Source organism: Geotrypetes seraphini, chromosome 4 (assembly GCF_902459505.1).
Source record: "Geotrypetes seraphini chromosome 4, aGeoSer1.1, whole genome shotgun sequence".
Classification (NCBI taxonomy): Eukaryota; Metazoa; Chordata; class Amphibia; order Gymnophiona; family Dermophiidae; genus Geotrypetes; species Geotrypetes seraphini.
Genome location: NC_047087.1, coordinates 50,960,549 through 50,979,916, shown reverse-complemented (window position 1 = coordinate 50,979,916; position 19,368 = coordinate 50,960,549). Strand labels below are relative to the sequence as shown.

At 45.6% G+C, this 19,368-nt stretch overlaps 1 protein-coding gene across 3 annotated transcripts in view; it reads right to left on the bottom strand.

Moving 5' to 3' along the window:
- Positions 1-565: 565 nt before the first annotated feature.
- Positions 566-19,368, bottom strand: part of LONP2 (lon peptidase 2, peroxisomal) — a 201,978-nt gene continuing 183,175 nt past the window's right edge. Inside the window, exons 14-15 of one of the 3 annotated variants that reach the window (XM_033941471.1) lie at positions 11,082-11,272; positions 566-2,841 (exon numbers count right to left, since the gene is read on the bottom strand). In XM_033941471.1, the coding sequence (XP_033797362.1) occupies positions 2,620-2,841; positions 11,082-11,272 (413 nt within the window). In that variant the 3' untranslated portion in view covers positions 566-2,619. The remainder of the gene's footprint in view (positions 2,842-11,081; positions 11,273-19,368) is intronic. The other 2 variants (XM_033941473.1, XM_033941474.1) reach the window with 2 other exon arrangements.

Below are 19,368 nucleotides of genomic sequence, written 5' to 3'. Positions count from 1 at the left end.
AGACAGTTTGTGGGACAGGGATGGTGACATTTCATGGGTGCCACTTTCACCAATATATTGTAAAATATACTACATTTTGTAATCAAAAAGTAAAACATATCCTGAAAAAATTGGGTTAATCAAATCTGTGAAATAAGAAATTTAAGCATTATAATATTTGCATGACATACAATTTAACTCTATTAGGAGTCAGAGCACATTTTAATTTAATTTCCATATTTATATCCTGCTTAACCAAAAAGTTCCAAGTAGGTCACAATAAGAAATAATACAATATCACAATTTATAAACAGTTAGAGGAGCATAATCAAAAAAAATGTCTAAGTCCCCTTTTGGCCTAAGGCCTTAAACGTTGAAAGTAGAAGCAGGGAAAATGTCCATGATCAAAAAAAACGTCCAAAAAGAGATTTGTTTTGATAATGGCCTGCCTCTGCGTTCAGCTGTTTAAACGCCCAGACCACCACTACGTCTATACTAAAACCATATAATCAACCTAAAAAAGGCCTAACTCCCAAAACAAGAGCTTTTAGGCGAAGGAGGAGCCAGTCCTTTGCCTAAAAGCTGGATTCTGTAACCGGTGTCTGTCAAAAAGAACACCGGTTACAGAATCCCCCCCACTACAACGATCAGGGCAGGAGGGAGCCCAAACCCTCCTGCCTGGCGGCACCGCGATCCCCCACCTGCCCAACATGATCGGGGCCAGGAGGGAGCCCAAGCCCTCCTGTCCAGGTGGCACCGGGACCCCCCATCACGATTGGGCAGGAGGGAGCCCAAGCCCTCCTGCCCAGGCAGCACCGCGACCCCCCATCACAACTGGGCAAGAGGGAACCTAAGACCTCTTGCCCCGGTGACACCCGCACCCCTCCATCACAATCGGGCAGGAGTGAGCCCAAGCCATCCATTGAATGGCTGGCCTTAGGGCCAAACAGAATAGGCCCAGCAGCCTTAGGCCCCTCCTGTGGGCGAGGCCTTAGGCACATGGGCCCACGGCGGGCTTGTGGCCCATGTGCCTAAGGTTGAGAAATTGAATAGTGGCTCAGCAACCATATTGTCCTCCGATGAAGGCTAGTTAATAGCTGAAACGCTCTAAAACAGTTTGAGCGTTGGGTAGTTCACAACCCACCAATGTTGGTTCTGGCTGGGAAGCCACTAAGATAAGTGTTTCTGTTCTTCTTTCTTTGATATATCATAATATATCTTTGATAAATTGGATGAATTTAATTGATTTTTAGATAAAAATTTAAATTAATTATAACATTGATACGTTTAATAAAGTTATTTTAAGTTAAAAGATTAAATCATGCACTCTTAGTCAGTTAGTTGATAGTTTTCTAACTAAATTAACCAATTAAATTAATAAAAAAATTTTGAGGTAGGAAGGAGGCTTGAAGTAAATGATTAGATTACATGCATTCAGGATGAAGACTTGAAATAACATCCAAGTTATAAGAGGTCTCTTTACTGAGAATAATACATCCTTTATGATACTTCAGCCTATTAAATTAAATCAATTTATTTATACATTAGGGTAAGTGTGTATTCAAAATTAGGTTTTTAGCAATAATAGATCTCATAAATAAGAAGTTAGGCACTAAATAAAAATAAAAATTTATTAAAACAATTTCTGTATCAATTATCCTTTATACCCCCTTTTTTCTTGATTGATGACATTTTTGTGGGTTGGATAACGTGGGAAATGATCCGTGTGTTTGTTAGGTAAAAACCCAAATAGCAGCATTTTATGCCACCGATCTAGGGCAAGCAGTGGCTTCACCAATGCCTGTCTCAACAGCAGACTATGGACTTTTCTCCTAGGAAATTGTCCAAACCTTTTTTAAAAAAAACTAGCTACATTAACCGCTCTCACCACATCCTCTGGCAACGCATTCCAGAGCTTAACTATTCTGAGTGAAAAAATATTTCTCCAGTCATTTTTTTTTCTGTCCTTACATTTGCTTAAATTCTCCAAACCTAAACTAGTTTGGCTATAAAACAGGATAGTGTGTAAAGCTGCAGCCCCATTATAAGATCAAAATATTTACAAAATGATGATCCTTTTATTTTTATATGCATAGCAGTTTAATTAACAAGAAATGCTTTTTTAATTGTATAGAGTATTGTATAACATTGAATATAAGGATAATTTTTTTCTTCAATAACCAAGGCAGAAGCCTAGGTCCCAAGCTCTCTGAAGTAGAAATTAGAAAAATCAGCAGTTGTGGATTTTATGTGTTTAAGGTAATTCAGTTACAAAAATGATTACAAACTTCCCTTTCTTCTAATTTTTATTTCATGGCTAAGGCAGCTTGTGTTACATGAGTAGGTCCTACTTGAAAGGTACAAAACTCATTAAGCACCTATGCAATGATTACAGTAAATTAGAGATTTTTTTTTCTAAATCATTTATAAAAGATTTAGATTCCAGACTAAGCAGCTAATAAAATGTTTGAAGAATCGAGTGAATATTGCTGCTTTAAGAGGGTGAAACTGAAATATAATACTCTTCAAGATAAGTGTTTAAAATGTTCAAGCTTTGCTGCTGATTGCACACGACCTAGTAAGACCAATCAATATTAAAGGAAATAGTTCAGCTTTAATATTAGCTCACTAAAAGACTTTTTAGAGTTTACTATTCACAAGATCAAGCCTGGGTTTGACAGAAAATCCACCATCAAAAGCTGCATTAAGAACATCTTCCAGACAGCTAGCCATAAAAAAATTCAGATCTTCCTTCACATTAATTGGAATCTCTTCTAGATCCTTTTCATTGCGCTTAGGAATGATAACTGTCTTCAGTCCGGCTCTGTGAGCAGCTAGTACTTTATCTTTAATTCCACCAACCTGTTTAGACACATTGGAAAAAATAATTAAAATTAACTTAAATGTATCTCATTCTGGGTCTAGGATAAAATTTCAGGTCATTGTTCATACAAATCCTGAAAATACTAACAGATAATCCTAAAAATAATCTTACACTTTCATGAAATTTAATTTAATGGAAGACAAGGGTTTATGATCTTCTTTCTGTTAGTCCCTGGAGGTTTCCATACGCTAGGTGTTCAATCCCAACCCGCAGTTCAGGTACTGCAGAAATCCACAACTTTTCTGAGCACATGCTCCACTCCCTTAGCCTGAGAGCTGGTAAACAAATCCAATTAAGTCCCAAAGCCAAGCAACATACCTGAACAAATCCATGACAAGGGAGGTATGGGGGAGAATCCCCATCAACAGAAGTAATTCATGAACTGGTTTGCTTTGCAAAATATTAACTGGTACAAAGGCAACTCAGAAGAACATTAAGGAACAATGTAGTACTAACCTGCAGTGTGCAGTGAGCACCCCAAGAAAGGCCTTTGGTAATATGCATACTCATAGAAGCTCCCCATAGGATCTGGCAACTGGCTGGAAAATCATCAAGCCTGTAATGAGAATAACTGAGGCAGAAAGGAGCAGGCTACTCCAAACACCTGAGTGGATACAGACAGGGCAGGTTGTATGGAATCCTCCAGGGACTAAACAGAAGATTATCAAAGGTATAAACCTAATCTTCCATTCTGTTATGTCCGTTCTGGATTCTGTACGCTAGGTGACATAACAAAGCCACATTAGCTAGGGAGGGACAGAAGAGCCTGCCCTCAAACCCAAAAAATGGCATCATAACGTGCCACCACAACCACTTGGTAAAACCAGGTAAAGGTATGGATGGATTTCACTCCAGAAGCATACAGTCTGTGCTTGAAACCTGTGACTAGGTCACTGGCCAGCAGACTCCCAGAGGAAGGGACCCTGAATCTATAAATGGTGGCACACAGCAGGATGCCTCCACAGATCCATCAGAGCTTCTCTGTGAAGCTGCAGTCCGGCACCTTGGGACTGAGTCCTTTCCTTTGACAGGGGACCATCGGGAAGGGGTCTCAAGGCACTGAAGTCACTGAGAAATTAACTTTAAGCAAAAAAGAAATAGAAGCAGAGCAACTGCAGAAGACTTCTGCACAGACTGCTTGCAGAAAGTGAAACTGGATTTATTTACAAGCTCTCAGCCTAAGGGGGTGGAGCATGTGCTTAGAAGTTGTAGATTTCTTCAATACCCGTACTGTGGGTTGTGATTTAACACCTAGCGCATGGAATCCAGAAGGTATGTAACAGAAATGACATTTTATCTTGCTTATATCAGACAACCACTTCAAAGTGTTTACAAATATCTAGATTTAGTCATTTCTTTAAAATAAATACACTGAAAAGCTCTGGCAGAGCATCATATCTAGAACTAAGCTGAAAGAAAGCAGCAGTCCCTGTGACAACTGTGAAGTTTGATCTCAAGATCAGATTTTCAAATTGTTAGCTAATTTTAAATCAAGGTAGCTGAACTTACCTCAGAAGTGCTACCTGTCAACAAGAGCACAGAACAATCTTCAGACAACTTTAAGTCAGGTTCGAAAGCACAGTTACTTACCATAACAGGTGTTATCCAGGGACAGCAGGCAGATATTCTTAACGTATGGGTGACGTCACCGACGGAGCCCCGGTATGGACCTTTTTAACTAGAAAGTTCTAGTTGGCCGCACCGCGCATGCGCGAGTGCCTTCCTGCCCGACGGAGGAGTGCGTGGTCCCCAGTTAAGATAAGCCAGCTAAGAAGCCAACCCGGGGAGGAGGGTGGGACGTAAGAATATCTGCCTGCTGTCCCTGGATAACACCTGTTACGGTAAGTAACTGTGCTTTATCCCAGGACAAGCAGGCAGCATATTCTTAACGTATGGGTGACCTCCAAGCTAACAGAGAGGGAGGAGGGATGGTTGGCCATTAGGAAAATAAATTTTGTAACACAGATTGGCCGAAGAGTCCATCCCGTCTGGAGAAGGCATCCAGACAGTAGTGAGTAGTGAACATGTGAACTGAGGACCAAGTGGCAGCCTTGCAGATTTCCTCGATAGGTGTGGAGCGGAGGAAAGCCACAGAAGCAGCCATAGCTCTGACCCTGTGGGCCGTGATAGCACCTTCCAGTGAGAGACCGGCCCGAGCATAACAGAACGCAATGCAGGCAGCAAGCCAGTTGGAAAGCGTCCGTTTAGAGACAGGACGACCTAGACGGTTAGGATCGAAGGTCAGAAAGAGCTGAGGAGACGAGCGGTGAGCCCTGGTACGATCAAGGTAGTATGCAAGGGCACGCTTACAATCCAGCGAGTGTAACGCCTGTTCCCCAGGATGGGAATGGGGCTTAGGGAAGAAAACAGGCAATACAATGGACTGGTTGAGGTGGAAGTCCGAGACCACCTTAGGCAGAAATTTAGGATGGGTACGCAGAACCACCTTGTCATGGTGAAAAACAGTGAAAGGTGGGTCAGCAACCAGTGCATGCAGCTCACTAACCCTCCTGGCAGAGGTGATGGCAATGAGGAAAAGCACCTTCCACGTAAGAAATTTGAGTGAAGTTGTGGCAAGAGGCTCAAATGGAGGTTTCATGAGGGCTGATAGAACCACATTCAGGTCCCAGACGACTGGAGGAGGCTTCAGAGGTGGTTTGACATTGAAGAGGCCTCTCATGAACCGGGAAACCAGGGGATGAGCCGTAAGAGGTTTTCCGAGGATAGGCTCATGAAACGCAGTGATGGCACTGAGGTGGACTCTGATTGAGGTCGACTTGAGGCCAGCGTCGGAGAGAGAGAGCAAATAGTCCAGTACAGTTTCCACCGCCAGTGAGGTGGGATTGTGATGATGAAGGAGACACCAAGAGGAGAACCGGGTCCACTTCTGATGGTAACATTGGAGGGTGGCTGGTTTCCTGGAAGCATCCAAAATACGACGGACAGGCTGAGACAGATTCTCTGGAGAGGTCAGCCAGAGAGAAACCAAGTTGTCAGGTGGAGCGAGGACAGATTGGGATGTAGTAGAGACTGATGCTGCTGTGTAAGTAGAGTAGGAAACACAGGAAGAGGAATGGGCTCCCTGGAGTTGAGCTGAAGCAGGAGGGAGAACCAGTGTTGGCGAGGCCACCGAGGGGTGATGAGGATCATGGTGGCTCTGTCCCTGCGGAGTTTGAAGAGCGTCCGCAACATCAGAGGTAGGGGAGGAAAGGCATAGAGAAACCGATCCGTCCAGTCGAGCAGGAATGCATCCGGGGCCAGATGATGAGGAGAGAAGAGTCTGGAACAGAACTGGGGCAGCTGATGGTTGTGAGGAGCTGCAAAGAGGTCCACCTGAGGAGTGCCCCAGAGAGCAAAGATGGAGTGGAGTGTGGGAGGATCCAGGGTCCACTCGTGAGGTTGAAGGATGCGGCTGAGATTGTCGGCCAGGGAGTTCTGTTCGCCCTGGATATAGACAGCCTTGAGGAAGAGACTGTGGGCCGTGGCCCAGGTCCAGATGCGGATGGCCTCCTGACAGAGGAGGGGAGATCCGGTGCCGCCTTGCTTGTTTATGTAGTACATGGCGACTTGGTTGTCTGTGCACAGGAGAAGAACCTGAGGGTAGAGAAGGTGCTGGAAGGCCTTGAGAGCATAGAACATGGCCCTGAGTTCGAGGAAGTTGATGTGATGTTGACGCTCCTGAGGGGTCCAGAGTCCCTGGTGCGAAGATCTCCCAGGTGAGCGCCCCATGCATAGGGGGAGGCATCTGTGGTTATGATCATGGAGTGAGGGGGTAGATGAAAGAGTAGACCCCTGGAAAGAGTGGAGGAGTTCAACCACCATTGAAGAGATTGCCGAAGAGACGATGTCACAGAGATGGGATGAGAAAGAGGATCGGTGGTCTGTGACCATTGGTTGGCTAGAGTCCACTGAGGTGTCCTGAGGTGGAGTCGCGCCAGAGGAAGTACATGGACCGTCGAGGCCATGTGGCCCAGGAGGATCATCATCTGCTGAGCTGGAATGGAGTGATGAAGGAGCACCTGACGGCAGAGGTGGAGCAGAGTTCGATGGCGGTTGGAGGGGAGAAATGCCCTCATTAGAGTGGTGTCGAGAACTGCTCCAATGAACTGAAGTCGCTGTGTGGGAAGCAGATGCGACTTGGGGTAGTTGATCTCGAAACCCAAGAGATGGAGGAACGAGATGGTGTGATGAGTGGCTTGAAGTACAAGCGGAGACGTAGGTGCTTTCACCAGCCAATCGTCCAAGTAGGGGAACACCTGAAGGCCGCCACCACAATAAGGCACTTGGTGAACACTCTGGGCGATGATGCGAGGCCAAAGGGTAGCACTTTGTACTGATAGTGATGGTGCTGTATCTGGAACCGTAGGTAGCGACGTGAAGTCGGATGGATTGGAATGTGAGTGTAGGCCTCCTTGAGGTCTAGGGAGCATAGCCAGTCGTGGTGGGAGAGAAGAGGGTAAAGCGTGGCTAGGGAGAGCATTCTGAACTTCTCTTTGACTAGACACTTGTTGAGGTCCCTGAGATCGAGGATGGGACGAAGGTCTCCTGTTTATTTGGGGACCAGGAAGTAGCGGGAGTAGAATCCCTGATCCCTTTGGTCCGGAGGTACCTCTTCGATGGCATTGAGGAGAAGGAGGGATTGGACCTCCCTCAGGAGGAGGGGGGTTTGGGAGGAGTGAGAAGCAGACTCTACGGGAGGATGGTCTGGTGGAAGAGTCTGGAAGTTGAGAGAGTAGCCGTGGCGAATGATGTTGAGGACCCACTGGTCCGAAGTGATGACCTCCCAACGGCTGAGGAAAAGCTGAAGACGTCCTCCGATAGGTTGAGGGAGAGGCAGCGATGGTGGGAGAATGGCTATGCTCTGGAGAAAAGAGTCAAAAGGGTTGAGACGGCTTAGATGAAGGAGGAGGTTTGGCAGGTTGAGTCTGTGGGCGAGCCTGAGTCTGATGTTGGTGGCGAGGACGGCGAGACTGTTGTTGAGGCGGATTGAGAGGTCTGGCCGAGAACCTACGCTGGTAAGAAGACGTAGGGACGAGCAGGTGGAGTCTTCTTTTTAGGTTTGATCAGTGTCCCACCTGGTCTCATGTGCTGAGAGTTTCTGGGTTGTTGAGTCCAGGGACTCTCCGAAGAGTTCATCGCCCAGACAAGGTGCGTTAGCCAGGCAGTCCTGGTGGTTAATGTCTAGGTCAGAGACTCTCAGCCATGCCAAACGGCGCATGGCCACCGCCATGGCAGAGGCGCGAGAGGTCAGCTCAAATGAGTCGTAGATGGAGCGAACCATAAATTTCATAGAAACATAGAAAATGACCATGGCAGAAAAGGGCCATAGCCCATCAAGTCTGCCCACTCCAACAACCCTCCCCTAATCTACACTCTATCACTCGTCCCCAAGCTGCCCTCCTCTATGCTACCCTCGTAGGGATCCGACGTGGGCATCCCATTTATTCTTAAAATCTTGTATGCTGCTGGCCATGATCACCTGCTCCGGGAGCTCGTTCCAATGGTCCACCACTCTTTCAGTGAAGAAGTACTTCCTGGTATCCCCATGAAACCCATTGCCTGAGTTGGAGGAGGCTGGAAATTTGTTGCTGGAACAGAGGGACCTTACGTTCAGGAAGATATTTCTGTAAGGAGGAGAGCTGTTGCACCAGATGCTTCATGTAGAAGGAGAAGTGGAAGGTGTAGTTGTTGGCTCTATTGGCTAGCATGGAATTTTGGAAAAGGCGCTTACCAAATTTATCCATGGTTTTTCCCTCTCTGCCAGGAGGGGTGGAGGCATATACACTGGAACCCTGAGATTTTTTCAAAGTAGATTCCACCAGGAGGGACTCGTGGGGCAATTGAGGTTTGTCAAACCCTGGGATTGGGATAACCCGGTACAAGCTATCCAATTTACGAGGGGCTCCGGGAACAGTGAGGGAGTCTCCCAGTTCTTATAGAAAGTTTCCCGTAAGATGTCGTGGACGGGCAACTTTAGAAATTCCTTGGGAGGTTGCTCAAAGTCTAGGGCATCGAGGAAAGCCTGAGACTTTTTAGAGTCGGACTCTAAGGGGATGGAAAGAGCTGCTGACATTTCCCTAAGGAATTTAGAGAAAGAGGATTGCTCTGGTTTGGAGGCGGTGTCGGTCATGGAGGGTTCTTCGTCGGTTGCCGAAGCGTCCTCTTCGGTACCGTGAGGGGAGTCTTCCCACAAGTCTGGGTCCCTAATGTCGGGGTGCCTACGTTTGGACATCGGCGTGGAGGGCTCGGCATGGTGGGTCTTTGAGAGAGATTTGCCTGAGCGCACCGAGGCGGTACCGGGTGAGGAAGACCGATGTCGTTCCTGGGACCGGACAGGGTCGGCAGTAGCACGGGTATGCACCGTAGGTGTTTCGTCCAAGAGCACCGGCATGGAGGTATTAGTCAGTACCGAGGGGGTCGACACCGATGGGACAGTGCGAGGCTCGGACCGGTCCTGTACCGGAAGGTGCGGTGCCAGCAACGCCGGCAACAGTTGTTGGAGTTGTTGTTGCAGCTGCTCCTGTAACTTTGTTTGGAGTATGGCTGCGATGCGGTCATCCAGGGGAGGCACCGGTACCGCTTTTTTCTTCTTCGGTACCATAGGTGCCGCTCTACGCTCCGGCGATGAGGAGGCCGATGATGAGGCACTCACCGAGATCGGAGCGGAGCGTTTGCGGGGCCGGTGCGGCGCCGGAATGGCCGGTGTCGCAACCGTGGCAGGAGGGCGCTCGAGGGAAGTGGAAGGCTTCTTAGCCGGCTTACCTGGGCCCAATGACCCCGAGGAAGAGTCCGGTGGTGTCGACGTCGTCGGTGCCGACTTTTGGGGTGCCGTCGACGTCGCGGCAGGTTCCATGGCAGATCCGGTACCAAACAAAATATTTTGCTGGATCTGCCTATTTTTCAAAGTGCGCTTTTTAAGCGTAGCACAGCGGGTGCAGGTGTCAGCCCGATGCTCTGGACCCAGGCACTGGAGGCACCAATTGTGCGGGTCTGTGAGAGAGATCGGGCGTGCACACCGCTGGCACTTTTTAAAACCCGGTTGAGGGGCATGAAGGGAAACACGGCCTCCGCAAAATCAAAGCCGGAGGCCTGTATGGTGACAACAGGCCCCGCCGGGGCCGGCTCGAAAAAATAAAGAAAACTCGACGAGTTTTTTTTTTTTTAAGGAAAAATAAAGTAATCCAAAGGGAAAAAAAGAAGAAATTCGGAAAAAATACGCGAGCGGGAAGGCAAACTAATGATTTCAACGGCCGTTGAAAAACATGCGACTTCTTCGCTCTGCGGAAACGAAGAAACTGGGGACCACGCACTCCTCCGTCGGGCGGGAAGGCACTCGCGCATGCGCGGTGCGGCCAACTAGAACTTTCTAGTTAAAAAGGTCCGTACCGGGGCTCCGTCGGTGACGTCACCCATACGTCAAGAATATGCTGCCTGCTTGTCCTGGGATAAAGCCTGATACAGGGAAAGTGTTTTGGGAAGATCAGTGACAAGAATCAGCTAGAATAGTATACATTAATCTATGCATGGTACTATTATCTGAAGTCCTAACAGAAGAAAATTTCCAAATTGGTAAGAGGTGATAAAATGTTACTCATCTATAGAAGTGAAAAGTTAAAAAAGACAAGAAATAACAAAAGGGAAGAAGTAGGTTTTGTGAAGAGGACCAGCAAATGACAGTGTTCTTAAATAACCACCCCTATTACAAAAACGCAATAGTGGGTTTTAGCACAGGCCAGGTCCTCAACGCCCCCTCAATATAACTTGGGACACAAAATGTCCCCCTTAGACTTCTCAGCGCCTGCCGGTGGGCGATAGTGCCCCTGTTGGGAACCACTGATTTAAAGGAAAGGAGGGTATTTGTGCTAGTTTACTGCTTTAGCAGAGAGAAACAAAATAATCTTCCATTATATAGTATGAAAATATACCATTTTTGAAAATAATATGCCTAACATATGGATAATTTTCAAGAGGAGAATTCATATTATTATGCATTTACAAATTACCTGTTCCAACATGATTGCATTTACACTGATGCTTTATGTTATATAGGTTACAACTGCAGTTTACATGATTTAAGAAATACCCAATGTATGGTAAAATCTTTGGACTTTTGTGAATATATATGAACTTAAAATATTTTGGTGAATGACAAAATTTGTAATTTTCTAGAAGCACCGAGTCCTTCAGTCAGACAGGTTAGTTTTTCTTTGACACTTACAGGAAGAACAAGACCTCTTAGTGTGATTTCTCCAGTCATAGCCGCGTCTGAACGCACCAGCCGTCCACTGAAAAGTGAAGCAAGGCAGGTTACTATGGTAACTCCAGCAGATGGTCCATCTTTCATGACAGCTCCAGCTGGGAAGTGCAGATGGATGTCGGTGTTGTCAAGGAGATCAAAACTTCCAGAAGCTTAAAAGCATAAAAAAATGTGTTTGATAGCAGGAAATACAAACCTGTGCATTTCCTGGTGATAAAAATCTGAATTCTTAAGAAAAAAAAGTATGTGGTGTTTTGTGACATTATTCTGCAGCCAAGCAATATATAATGCTCATTGCGCCTTCAGAGAGAGAAAAATATATTTTTTAAAGTTTTCTGCCACCTGCACTCAAAAGTTGCAGAAAACTAAACACATAGAAAGGTCACTTTTCAAAGGGTTTAGGCTTCTAACTTCAGGGGTTCTTTTACTAAAACTTAGCATGCACCAAATGAGCACGTGTTAAATGCTGGGTGACCATTTGGCATCTAGGGATCACTGAATGTTGTGGTTTAACATCAACAAACAAAATTGAATATTACTAAAAATATATGTCGCAAAATATATATCCTGTTCAGAAAGTTTCTGATTAAAGTTCTGAAATATTCCTCTGACTGTATTCCGCCAGTTAATCGTATCTACTATATTCCTACAAAAAAAGTTACGGGAGGCACACCGGAGGAAGGTGTTCATAATCCAACAGATGGAGAACTTTTGAATCTTACAGACATGCTTGAAACCTCAATATCTGAGGTTTCAGGGCGAGCCACGTTAATTGTTTCTTTTCTATTCAAGCAGGATGTGTCTGCATTTTTTTAGGCAATACTTTCGTAACCCTCAATTAAAATTTCTGGGGAAAAAAAGTTTGATTTACCCAGATACTACCAGACAGACACAGGAACGCAGGAAATTATTTCTTGCTATGAGAGTCAAGGTGGTAACCCTGGGAGCAAATTTTCTTCTCGCTTACCCCTGTAAATGGATTGTTAAATATTTGGGAATTAAATAAATATGTTTTTTTTTCACCTGAATAATTACGTGCCTTTATAGATATGAAGAAATTGTTGACAGGGGGAGTTTAGCAGCCATAACACAGTAATGTAAAATGTTGGAAATTTATGTCAAGCCAATTCCTATTTGATTACCCTTCACCATTTCTGATTCCTTTCCCTCTAGAGTAGTATATATAGTGGTCTAAGGAAAATTTTTTACTTTGTTGCTTAATGCATAGATATTTCTTATTTTGTTTTTCCTTCTGTATTGCTTTGGCAAGAGTTATCTTGTACATTATAAATGCAAATAAACAAAACAAAATATATATATATATATCTCCTGGTGTTTGAGCTTGTTGGGCACTTTTTGGTACAAGACTTTTTCCTGTGGATCCCCTGATGAAGCGGACAGTGAAACAGGTCCTCATTAGGATCATGGAAGACAAAAATGCGTGGAGGGGCATAATAAAAAAAAAACGTCTAAGTCCCTTTTTGGCCTAAGGCCTTAAACGTTGAAAGTAGAAGCAGGGACAGTGTCCATAACCAAAACAAACGTCCTTGTTTTGATAATGGCCTGCCTCTACATTCAGCTGTTTAAACGCCCAGATCACCACTACGTCTACACTTGTACCCAAACGACGTCTACACTTATACCCCATAATGAACCAAAAAAATGCCTAAGCTCCAAACGTCCAACACAAGGGCTTTTAGGCGAAGGAGGAGCCAGTCCTTCGCCTAAAAGCTGGAGTCTGTAACCGGTGTCTGTCAAAAACAACACCGGTTACAGAATCCACCCCAACCCCCTCCCATGACATGGGGGCAGGAGGGAACCCAAGCCCTCCTGCCCCGGGCACCTGCGGCACCCCGCGACAACATCGGTGCAGGAGGGAGCCCAACTTGGCCCATGTGCTTAAGGCCCCACCCACAGGAGGAGCCTAAGGCTCCCGGGCCTATTCTGATTGGCCCAGGCACCTCAGGCTCCACCTGTGGGTGGGTTTTCAGCCACCTGGGCCAATCCAGCCCCATTCCAGAGCCGGCTGGCCTGCCAGACGGGCGGGCTTGACACCCATCCATCCGGCCAACGAGTTGAGGTACGGTGAAGGGTGGTGGGGGCGGAAGTTGGGGGGAGGGGGGTTGTGTCGAGGGCAGGAGGGCCTGGGATCCCTCCTACCCATATTGTAGTGGGGGGTGGAGGATAGGGGGGTCCGCCTGGGCAGGAGGGGTTGGGCTCCCTCCTGCCCGATCGTGTAGGGGGGTGGGGGGCGAGAGGTCAGGAGGGCTTGGGATCCCTCCTGCCCTGAAAATAATTGAGGGGGGTCACGGATCGTTGGGGCCAGGAGGGCCTGGGCTCTCTATTGGCCCGATGTTGTCGTGGGGTGCCGTGGCTGGCGGGTAGGAGGGCTTTGGCTCCCTCTTGCCCCGATGTTGTCGCTGGGTGCCCGGGGCAGGAGGGCTTGGGCTCCCTCCTGCCCCAATGTCATCTGGGAGGACGGGGGTGCCGTGGGGCAAGAGGGCTTGGGCTTCCTCTTGCCCCGATATTGTTGGGGGGGGGGTGATGTATCGCGACAGGAGAGATTGGCCATCTCCCCTGCTGCGATGCGATCACTCCTCTACCCGAACTGCCACAACCCGCGGCAGGAGAAATTGGGCATCTCTCCTGTTGCGGGTCGCGGCAGTTCGGGTAGAGGGGTGATCGCATCACGATAGGGGAGATGAGGCATCTCTCCTGCCGCGTTGGTTGCGGTGTGTGGGTGGGTAGGTTGCCGGGCCGCTGAACTGCTCAGCGGCCCCTTTTTCGGCACTTAGACCTGTTTTGACTTCGTCTAAATCAAAAAGGTATAAGTGCCGACTAGGCAACCTGCCTAAGGTTTTGGTTATATCTGCTGCACGCCTAGGTGTAGGTCGGCCCACCTCCCGCCCTTTCCCCTCCTCTAAACACACCTCTTTTCTCTCTGTGCGTTTAGTGGCAGGGGAAAGGCCTAAGCTAGTTTTAGATACGTCTAAAACCAGCTTTGGTTATGGGTACTTGGACGATCAGGCTTTTTGATCGTCCAAGTAGCCATTTAGGACATTTTTTAGACCTTTTTTTTTTTATTATGAACCCCATACTTTTTAATATATGGTTTTTTGCCATGATAATTGTGAATCTGTCATGAATATATTTTGCAGGGGTTTTTATGACCTATGATTACATCAACCCCATATAAACAGTGTTCTAAATGTGTTTGACACCATTGCTAAGGGGTATCCGAGGTCTTATCCCCTGTTATTGGATTAAGCCTGTTGGAAAAAAGATTATTGAGATATATATTTTGAGACATATATTTTTAGTAACATATGAATTGTTCTCCTTTCTTTTTTTTGTGTGAATGTTTAGTCAGTAAAGGGAGTAGTCTTGTTTTGGAGTATTAAGTGGTTTAATATCAAGACACAAAAGGAGAGTTAGGTCCCTATATTGGCTGCCTTGAGAATTTACTAGGGCTAAATGCCCAAATTTATGGTCAAAATTTCATTGGAAACCTAATTTTAGGAGCCTAAAAAGTAGGTCGAATTCAAGATAGGGAAAAAGTTGGAATTTAGCACCATGATTTAACTCTAGGCACCTACTGTATATTAGACCCATAAATGAATGTCAGGCCTAAATTTAGGTGCATAACTTTTTAAACTCTAAACTTTAGGTTAATTAACAGCTAAAAGCCTAGGCTTCTGATTGAAAATAGGGAACCTAACAAATTCCAAAATATAGGAATCCAGCTTCTGCAAATCAGGCCCATTATTTTCACATTGCTGGGTGCAATATCAGTGCTTCATAGAGTTGTCACAGAATACCATTATATATACATTTAAACTCCCTCTCCCTTCTCTTCCTAAATGAAATTACAACAAAATACATGGCTTGAATCCCTGAGAATCATAATAGGCTTTGTATTTCAGACAACCCGCTTCCTAACACTTCGTGTGACCTTGGGCAAGTCATTTTAGCTCCAACTGCCTAGGAAACTAAGGGCTAGATTCACTAAGCAAACCGATTGTGTACCGCTCGGTTTGCGCTCACTTTCTGACTCTTGGCTCAATTCACTAACCTTCCTCCAGACCCCATCCGCACCCTATCCGATCTGCGCATGCAAATGAGTAAAAAGGCATGTAAATTTTTTAACACGTCGATTCATGAAACCATTTCGTCAAAATCGACTGGCCTTTCCTGTCCAAAAAGTTACAACTGCTGAGGACCAGTCGTTTACATCCTCGCCGACTATTTCTGCCTAGCAACTGACGCATGCATGTTAAGAACCCCATTAAAAATATATATCTATCCCTCCAAAAATCCAAAATATATCTAAACTTTTAAATATATGTAAACTTTCATGTACATAAGCATTAGAAATATATTTTTTATTTTTTTTGGAATGTGCATAGTGAGCACGGGAGTGAATCTTGGATTTGTAATGCGCATGGCGAGAAAATCGCAATTAACTCCGTGCTCTCCTTGCGCATTGTACATTTCAAATATCAATGCCAAATAACAAAAAAAAAAATCTAAAATCAAATATAACTTAAAGGCCAGCTATCCCTCCCCCCCTTCCTTCCAGCTACATTGTCGCGTCCTAAAGAGTTAGCGCATGCGTTGTGTGCTTCAAAACCAACAAGGATACAGTGCGCACATGCATTGATCGATGTTTCTGCGCTAATAGCAGCATGTTTACGACTGGATCATTTGCATGGACAAGCTTTACTGAATCGATTGGCTACAATGACTCGGAAACGGATAGGACACGAATCGGATAGATTTCGGGACTTTAGTGAATCCTGCCCTCAATTAGGGCCCCTTTTACTAATGTGTGCTAATAGATTTATTTTAGCACATGTTAACTGCTAAGAAGCCCATTTTATTCCTATGGGTTTCTTAGCATTTAGCGAGTGCTAAATCTATTAGTATACCTTAGTAAAAAGAGCCCTTAAGATGTAAACTCTGAGGTGAGCTAAAAAAACCCCCAAACAATTTCATAAACAAAATCCATTTCTCTAGAAGGAGCAGACGTATTCAATTAATTCAGCTTATTACCCGGGAATCAGGCCTGCCTGTGGTCCTTGAGGACCAGACAGTGTTCCTTTGGGCCTTGGTCTTCACTCCCAGTTCTCAAGGGATGCCAATGGATCAGATTTTCCATGTATGTAATATTTCACTAAATTATTTTTTATTATCCTGATTTTATTATATCTGTAATTCGATTGGAAATTTTGTCATAAGCGTTTGCATCAAATTTTAATAAACATGAAAGAGATTTGTATGCCTACTACCTCCACTGTCTGAAAATCTCTCTCATGCATATGTGTTCGGGATATCCTGAAAACCTGATCTACTGTTTGGAATGAAGATCAATGAAAATGCTTATTACTAAAAGGTGAATCATTTTGTAGTGTTAACATTTTTACCATTTCTATTCTTCATCACACATGTTCTCCATGTAATTAATTTTGTTCAACATAGTTCTATGGGTATCCAAGAATGAATAAGTAAACTAGAACATCCCAACACTGGTGATTACACATAAGAATAGTCCATTTAGACCAGGGGTGCCCAACACGTCGATTGCGATCGACCGGTAGCTCAGGAAGGCAACGTGAGTCGATTGCAAAGCCCATCCCGGGCTCCGTGATAAACTCGTGTTGCCGTCCCGATCTACCGGGCCTATCAGCCTTCCTCTCCCCGACGTCAAAGACGCCGACGCTGGGCATTAGGCTGTTTTTGTCATTTCGGGGGGAGGGGGGGGGAGGGGGTGGCAGCAGCAGCCTGAAAAAGAAATCATCCTGGCCGGGGTCGGTGTCATGCTCCGGAGCTTCTACAGCCTTCCTATCTCCCTCTCCCTTCTACCTGCTTCCGGCCACACCCCCTGCTCCGCGGCTCTCTTCGGCAACTTAGTAGTAGCGATCGACACAAGCTTCTAATGTCGGGGCCTACCCTCTGCGAGTCCCGCTTGTTTCAACTTCCTTTTTCCACAAAGGCGGGACTTGCAGAGGGAAGGCCTCGATGTCGGCAGCTTGTCTTGATCACCGCTGCTGACGAGTTGCTGAAGAGAGCCGCGGAGCAGGGGGTGTTGCCTGGTGCAGGTAGAAGGGAGAGGGCCAGATGCAGGACTCGTGGGTGAGGGAGGAGAAGAGAGAGAGAAAGAGAGAGGGGAGGGAAACAAAAGGAAATATTTCATACTGGGCTGGGCCGGAGTGGAGGGAGGGTGGAAAGATTCTGGCTACAGGGTGCAGTAACAAAGGAAAAGGGGGGAAGCTGAAAATGGAGATAGTGACACAAAGAAGAGAAAGGCTAAGCAGGACCTACTGAATAAGGATAGAGATACAGAGGGGACATGAAGAGGAGGTGAAATAGAGACATAGAAGTAATGCTGAAAAAGTGTTGGGGGGGGGAGATAAAGACATTGAAAGGGCAAATGGTGAACATGGACATGGACAGAGACAAATGAAGATTCTGAAAAAGTGGTGAGATAGGGATATAGGTGAGATGGACACAAAGAAGGGTGATGCTGGAAAATAGGTGGAATGGTAATTCTGACAGACACAGAAGGGAAATGCTGGATCAAGGAGAGATGGGGCTCAGGCTGGATGGAATGAGGAGAAATGCCTTGTTGGCCCGGAACTTCCTCTCCTACGTCAGAATTGACGTCAGGGAGCGGAATGCTGGTCAGCGCGACGCTTCTGCAGGGAAAGCTTGGGACGGCGGTGGCTTGGGGGCTGTTCCCCGATGGCGGTGGCAGCAAACCGAGTGGCTTGGGGGAAGGCACGGAGAAAGAAAGAAAGGGGGCAGACAGGGAGACAGAAAGAAGGGGGAACAGGGAGACTGAAAGAAAAAGTTGGGGGAGAGAATGAGGTTTCGAGGAGAGGAAACATACAGGAGGCTGAAAGGAAGAAATATTGGATGCACAGTCAGAAGAAGAAAGTGCAATCAGAGACTCATGAAATCACCAAACAGCAAAGGTAGGAAAAATGATTTTAATTTCAATTTAGTGATCAAAATGTGTCGGTTTTGAGAATTTATATCTGGTGTCTATATTTTGCACTATGGCTCCCTTTTAATAAACCGCAATAGCGTTTTTTAGCGCAGGGAGCCTATGAGCATTGAGAGCAGCGCGAGGCATTCAGCGTAACTCCCTGTGCTAAAACCTATTATTGTGGTTTAGTAAAAAGGGAGGGGGTGTATTTGTCTATTTTTGTATTTTGTTACTGAGGTGACATTGCATAGAGTCATCTGCCGTGACCTCTTTGAAAAAACCCAGAATATGAATAATTAACATTTTCTCTGCCTTTCAGTGTGCTTTGTGTTTTTTTAAATTTTATTGTTGGTAGATCATTTTGACTTAGTCATTATAAAAGTAGCTCGCAAGCCCATAAAGTGTGGGCACCCCCGATTTAGACCAATATCCCATCTTCACAGAGGCCAATCAAAGTCACAAGTACCTGGCAAAAACCTAAATAGTAGCAGCATTCCATGCCACCGATCCAGGGCAAGAAGTGGCTTCCCCCCTGTCAGTCTCAAGAGCAGATTATGGAAGTTGTCAAAATCTTTTTTTAAACCAGCTACATTACACACTCTTACCACATCCTCTGACAATATGTTCCAGAGCTTAACTATTCTCTGAGTGAAAATATATTTCCTCCTATTGGTTTTAAAAGTATTACTCTATAACTTAATCGAGTGTTCCCTAGTCTTTGTAAATCTTGATGTAGTAAAAACAATCGATCCACTAGTACCTGTTCTATACCACTCAGGATTTTGTAGACTTCAATTTTATCTCCCCTCAGCCATCTCTTTTCCAAGCTGAAGAGCCCTAACCTCTCTAGTTTTTCCTCATATGAGAGGAGTGCCATCCCCTTTATCATCTTGATCGCTCTTCTTTGAACTTTTTCTAGTTCCGCTATATCTTTCTTGAGATAAGGCAACCAGAAATGAATGCAATACTCCAGGTAGAGTGATACAGAGGCATTATAACATTCTTAGTCTTGTTAACCATCCCTTTTATTTTATTAATTCCTAGCATCTTGTTTGCTTTTTTGACCGCCACCACACATTGGACGGAAGGTTTCAGCATACTGTCTACAATGACACCCAGATCTTTCTCTTGGGAGCTAACCCCCAATGTGGACCCTAGCATCTGGTAACTATGATTTGGGTTATTCTTCCCAATATGCATCACTTTTGACAAAGTCTACATTAAATCTCATCTGCCACTTGGATGCCCAGCCTTCCAATT